The sequence below is a fragment of the Quercus suber genome, unplaced genomic scaffold, assembly GCF_002906115.3.
Source record: "Quercus suber isolate HL8 unplaced genomic scaffold, Cork oak 2.0 scaffold_312, whole genome shotgun sequence".
NCBI classification, from domain to species: domain Eukaryota; kingdom Viridiplantae; phylum Streptophyta; class Magnoliopsida; order Fagales; family Fagaceae; genus Quercus; species Quercus suber.
Window position 1 is genome coordinate 271631 of NW_027069768.1, and position 7064 is coordinate 278694.

The following is a 7064-nucleotide window of genomic DNA, read 5'->3' on the forward strand; positions in this document are numbered from 1 at the left end:
TTAGGCTCTAATTTGATCTAACACTATCCATCTGTGGCTTAAGAGATTTCTTGTCCATGAAATGGCACATAAAGAAGGGCAAGTCAGAAGACAAGTAATCCAATCAATGTATCTCCCATCCAAATGGTTTGAATAATTATTTATTTGAATGGGTGCATTTCCTGTAATTAGCTTAAGAAGCAGAATACCAAAATCATAGACATCCTTTTTAAAATAATCCAATTCCCTAACCCCACTGCCATCAAAAACTCTAATGCTCATGTCGTTATCACTTGAGTTCACAAACATTAGCCCTTCAGGTTTCAATATTATTACCTCTCCAAAATTTGATATCTTGGCCTCAAAATTCTGATAAAGTAAGATAGCATTTGAACTCAAGCTAAGATGGACTACTGAGAAATGACAGTTATGGTGAAGGCATGCTAGGCCTCTTGCTATCCCAACTGCAACTTTAATCCTTGAAGGCCAGTCCAAGATCTTATTCTTGTCTTTCCCAGCATGTAGCCAGCCATAAAGGTTACCATTTGATATATATTGGTATACTAGAAGCATTTCCTTCCTTTCTCTATAGTAACCCAAGAGGGAAATTATGTTATTGTGTCTCAATCTAGCCAGAGCTAATAGCTCAGATTTGAATTGTTTCCCAAAAGATTGAGACTCATATAGCCTCTTAATTGCAAGGGGATAACTATCTGGAAGCACTGCCTTGTACATTATCCCAATCTTTCCCAACCCAATGGAATTGTGTGTGTTGAAATTGTCTGTTGCTTTTTTAAGTTTTGCAAAGCTCGCTCTAGTAACTTTTCTGCCCAACAGAGAAATCTGTGGATCAATAATCATTTGCCATTCTGGGTTAGTGCTAATAAGAAATTACAACAGTATTTAACAACATTTATATTGTTTCTTAGGTGGCAATATTGCTTGCCTACGACTGACGCATTAAGAGAGAAAGAGAAATTGGGCTTCTTTTGAACTGTACTCTAAATTAGTTTCTTGTTTTGTAAACTGGCATTATAAATAAATAAAAAAAATAAAAAACTTAAAAAATACATTGTTGGTCTCTAAAATTATGACCATGAGCAATTTTAGTACTCCAAGTTTAAAGTTATCACTTCTAGTCTCTTAGATAATATGATTAAACTAAAACATGACACATCATCACTCCACAAAGCACTAAAAACAATGACTTCAAGTTTAGTAAAGACTAAAAGCAATATTTTAAAATTTTTACATATTACAAGCATTCACTTTAAAGTTTATGGAGTGAATATAAAATTGCTTATGAGCTAAATTTGAAGTGAATAATGTATTTTGGGTTTTGGAAAAAATAATAAAATCATTTGGAAGAATATTTTTTGATTTATGTTTTCGAAGTGTTCTTAGAACATTATAAACAAAGCAAGACGCTTCAGCTCATTGATGACACTTCACTAAATAGGAAAATTATTGACTACTTCGGAAGTACCATAAATACGTACTCTCCCCTCTCACATGAATTGTAGATCCCGCCATGAATTTAATTAGTAAGACTCACAATTATGTAAGATAGAAGAGCACACATTTATAGTACTTCGGAAGTACTCAATAATTACCCTACTAAATATAAGACCATCTTTTTCGTCGCTTGTGTATTTTAAGAGAAAATCAACATCTAGGAAAGATCAACGTCAAAAAAGTAATGATCACGCAAATGCAAGGAAAGTTCTAAGTTCTAACTAGGACAGAGATAGAAATCTTCCCTTGGGAGATTGACTTTAGCACCGAAATGATATGTATAAACCCATATCACAAATTGATATACACACTGTTGTGAAATTTGAATATGAACAATGGAAAGATCATAGTAACTTAGAGATCAAACATAAAATTTGTTGACTTGGGGGCACAATGGAAATGCTTTCCTTAGACAATATTCTGGGGGGGGGGGGGGGCCCCCAAAAAGTGTTGCTAACGAGTTACTGCAAATTTGTCCAAGAATACAACCAAGTATATTAGGTTTTACAAATAACAATTTTGAAGAATACTCACAGGATTTTTTGTATTTCTAATAGAAGAGAGAAGTTCACTCTTAAAATGAATATAGATATCTATTTATTGACAATGGTGAATAGCCCTTCAATAGGCAACTTTGGAGAAATACCTTGGTTGGTTTTAATTTCCGAAACAAATTCCTAGAACTTTAGTTGCTATTTGAAACATTTCAAAACCGTTACATTAAAAGTCTGCAAAAACTATTTTTCTCACATCTCAACTAATTGAGAACACACTTCGACCGGTTGAATTCATAAACTCAACCGATCGACTTGCAATCAAGTAGTAATCCACTAATAATATCTTCTTTGAAAACTAATCCACTAAGGACTGGACCGGTTGACTAATGCTTTGAATGTTCGAGACCTTCGCTACAACGGCACTTTAAGGATTCACATAAAATCTTTAATTGAATTCTCTCCGCTTTCAAATATTATATATTACATATCTCGTATATACCAATATATACAACACACACATACACGTTCATACGCAGTTAACAATTCTTTTGCTATTTTGCTTGAAAAAGGTGAGCAAATTTTTTATATTTTGTAAGGAAACTAACTAAAATTTATAGAAAAATTGTTAATTCAATTTTTTTGCAGGTTATAACATCATAAATTTGTATACTCATTTCTTTCGTATAAAATTAAATATGTCATAAGTTATTAACAGTTTTATATAAAAACCTATAAAAAAAAGTAGTATATATAAATTTAAATTGAACATTTGGAATGTATTTTTAGTTCTGTTCACGTGTCATGAGATAATTTTTGCTTTAGTAATATTTTCAAGTAGGCAACTTAGGCCCCCAATTTGACCCAATTTTTTTTATGAAGATTTTATGGCCTCTATTAAAGTAAGAAAAGGCCCCAATTTTTTTTTTTTTTTAATTTGCTAAGAATGTAAAATGATAACAAATTTTTTAAAAAGAAAAACATGTGCGTGTTTTTCTTTTTTCCATGTTCAAGAATGCCCCAAAATATTAAATCAATAGAGATCCAGCACAATTGAAACCCTAAATTATTAATTTTTATTGAAATATTAATTTAGCAAAATATTCAGTATGTTAATCTTGGGTATAAAATAAGAACAAGAAAAGCGTGGTTCCTTGCATTTTCCGAGAAGAACATGCCTGTTTTCGTTTTCTTTTGGCCATGAAAAAGCTACAACCTTTTTTTTGTTTTGTTACCCCAGTTTTTTATTTTTTCTAACAAAGAGTCAATCACAGAGTCAATCTAGACATCAATTATTACTCGTTTGGTGGGTTTTAGTTAGCATAATTATAAAGTCCCTCATAGTTGAATAAAAAATCTGGGATTCAATTCTTACTTATACAAAAAATTGATTGATGTCTTAGTCTAATAATAAAAAGCACAATAATTAAAAGCGGACGCCCTAAGTTAAACTCTATAATAATAAAATTATTATTCATTAGATTACCTAAAAAGGCTAAAACGAACATTTTCTTCTTACAAATAGTCAATTACTGAGTCAATGTTGGCCACAATCTAAAAAGTGAAAACGACTACGTCTAGGTTTGTTCTTTTTTTCCGAAGAGCAGTTATTTGTGTTGGGCCAAGATTTAATTTTGAATGTCAAGTTTGTATTTTAGAATTGGACATCAACCTAAACTTATATTCTAGGACAAAAGTTAGTTATAAACTAGTTTGTAGTTATTGACTATAATTCTCACTAAAATATTAACACAGCTACATATTTTGAAAATCTAACTATTAAATTGTATTTTTTTTTTATTCTTAACACACATGTCAATCGGATTTTATTTACTATTTAATCTATAAAATTATTTTTATGCATAATTTTAAATTGTAAAATCTTAAAATTTAAATATTTTATTAATAACATAACTATTAATTTTTTATTTGTGAATTTATTAAAATTCAGGTCTAATAAAAAAAATTCTTAAATGGAGTTATAACCAATCTTTGTCATATATTTTATAGTTACAAGATTCACATCTAATAAACATAGTTTTTGAGTGGAGTTGTAGTATGTCATTATATTAGAATCCTTCTCCCTCTCTCTTATGTGTGTATTTGTTTCTCCAAAAAAAAAAAAAAAGATTCACATCTATTAACTAATAAGAAAATATTAAATAAAGTTATAAGTGATCTTTGTCCTATATTTTATAGTTAAAAAGAAATAAATCTCAAATCCAACAAGAAAAATCATTTCGTTATGCCCGATTTTCAAAAGCGCAAAGGAAAAAGGGGAAGATATCAATCTAACTTAGTTGTTCAGATGGACCCGGTTTACTTTGGTTGGTTTGATGGGAATTGGGAACAAAGAACATACGAGTCTATGAGATTATATGGACGGTGTCGGTGGAGTTGCTTTTGAAAAACTGTGGATGATGGAGTAGTACTGTGCGTACTGGTCATTGAAGAAATCACCAAATCATGTGCAAATGCAAAAACTATTACAGCTAGAAGCATTGATAGTAAGATCACATTCCGAAACCTATCCAAATCGTTTGTGAAATTCAAAGCTTTTGACTTTTTTTTTTTTTTTGGTGTGGGTACTTCGGGCTAAATAAGGAAAGAGTGAGCTGAATTCAGAAAGTCTCATTCAAGGCTTTCGACCCAGAAAAGCAGTCCATTAGATACACCTTATCTTGGGCTGTTTGGCATTAAAAACTGAAATGAAAAAAAAAAAAAAAGGGGCCAAGAGCATATGTATTATGGTCTAAAATAATCCTTTCCAGGAAATTTCAGATTGGAAAATAGATCATTTCCATTAATTCTTGGAGCTTCAAAGAATATATAAAAATTGAAGCCAAGTCTAAACTCTAAACTACTAGGTAAGTAATTTTCCAAAAGTGGTTGCTGAGTCAAATTTTCCAAGCCATTGTACCGTGAAGAACGCTAGTTGAGACTCCAAGGCATGGAACACGAAGTCAATAAGCAATGCTGTCAAATTAATGCTGTCCAATAATTGTGTGAGAGCATACACTGAAAGGACTGTTGGTTTTGTGCAATTGTTTTCTTTTGTTCCTATTCGTATTTATCCTCAAAGTTTTTAATCAACAGAACTTCGTAGGCAGAGTTAAGTTTATTGAAAAGGGGCTTTATGTTCAAATCCTTTTTGTGATTTATAATGTTGAAAAAAATCTTATTTAATACCAAATGGAAAATTCTATTTTCACCTCAAATAATCATATAGCGGATTTATTGGTAGATCACACAAATTTATTAGGAATTCCATACACAAGAAGATAATTTTTTTCCCCCTTTTTAAGTTGTACCTAGTGCACAAAGCAATAAACAATAACCAAGCACAACAACGTTTTGGCAAATGGAAAACCAATGAAGAATTCCTTCAAAGAAAAACCACTCCAGTATACAATTGCATGCATAGAAAAATTCACTGGAAGAACCAATTACAATAGTCTACTTGAAAAACATTTATACAACTAGTCTCTCTTTCAAACCTCAACAAATGTCCGGTTTCCCCTTCCCACTGCAGTGGCTCCAAAACCCCTAGAATCACTTATATATTTATTTATATATTCTTATTTCAGGAGATAAAGATAACAAAAAGACAGTGAAGGGCAGAAAAAAATTCCATTAAGAAAACGTAACCCAAATAACGCTTGGGACAACAAATATGTTACATATATTTCGAAATGTGAAAGCTACACTTTGTATGCCATGCTTCAATGGGTCTACGCAATTTCTACCTCAACGATTTCATTTAAGCTACTTGCAATAGTAATTTTAGGTTGCATCAATATCTCAGAGTCATTTGCGATGCCATCTCTTTCCCCAAAAGTACTTATTGTATTGTACAATTCAAGCATTGTTGGCCTTTGACTAGGGAAGGGGTTAAGGCAGGTACATGCAATTCTAAGTAACTCAATGATTTCTCCATCAAATCCTCTGTCAATCAGAGAATTATCAATAACACTGTAAATATCATATGAATTGCTCAAAAGGTGAGTTATCCAATCAAACAAACTCCCATTAAAACCGTATGAAAAACTGTTGATTTCAATGGGTTCCTTCCTTGTAATTAGCATAAGAAGCAGAATTCCAAAGTCATAGACATCCTTCTTAACAAAACCCAACTCTCATACCCCATTGTGACATTTGAATTCGTGAACATTACCCCTCCAAAACTTGATATTTTTGCCCCACCAAAATTTGATATCTTGGGCTCAAAATTCTTATCTAACAATAAAGATTTTGAACCCAAGTTCAAATGGACAACTTGGAAATCGTACTTATGGTGAGGCCATGCTAGACCTCTTGCTACTCTGGTTGCAATTTTAGCTCTCAAAGGCCATTCCAAGATCTTATCCTTGTGCTCTCCTTCTCCTACATGTAGCCAATCATAAAGATTTCCATGCATTATATATTTGTACACTAGAAGTTTCTCATTCTATTCGCTACAGTATCCCAAGAGGGGAACTAGGTTATTGTGTCTCAATATACCCAAAGTTGATAGCTCAGATAGAAATTGTTTCTCATAAGATTGACAATTATGTAACCTCTTAATTGCAAGAGGCCAGCAATTTGGAAGTACTACCTTGTACATCATCCCAATCTTTCCAAATCCAATGACAATGTTTGTGTTGAAATTGCCAGTCGCCTCACTAATTTCTGTAAAGCTCATTTTAGTAATCATTCTCTGCATCTGAGAAATCTGTGGATCAAAATCATTTGTCATTTTGCATTAGTACTAATCAAAATAATAACAAAAGTTAACATAGATGTTTCTTTTAAGTGGTTGTATGAAGTGCCTGCTCATGACAAATTAAGGAGAAAGTATCTTGATCATTGGAAATTATTTCATGGAAGTGGTATATTGTATAACAGTTGAATACAATACACCTCTCACAAATAAATGGGTCTCATTCTGTGTGGGGTCTATGCTTATGTTGTTGGGTATACATGTGTGAGTGAAGTCTCACATTAATTTAAAAATTATGAGAAGAATGAGGAGTCCTTTTGAGTTTTGAGTTTGTTAGGTTCGAAAGATTTAGGATTAAATGTTTAGAATTTTAAATT

General features: G+C 31.9%; 1 protein-coding gene across 1 annotated transcript; it reads right to left on the reverse strand.

The window, feature by feature from the left end:
- On the reverse strand, positions 1 to 714 carry LOC136071436 (probably inactive leucine-rich repeat receptor-like protein kinase At5g48380). The gene has a single exon (XM_065782735.1). The coding sequence runs from the start codon at positions 712 to 714 to the stop codon at positions 1 to 3; it is 714 nt and encodes a 237-aa protein (XP_065638807.1).
- Between the last annotated feature and the right edge of the window lie 6350 nt (positions 715 to 7064).

What these genes read in the sequence shown, in the direction of transcription:
- LOC136071436 (XM_065782735.1), bottom strand. Translation starts at nt 714, where the DNA reads ATGTACAAGGCAGTGCTTCCAGATAGTTATCCCCTTGCAATTAAGAGG.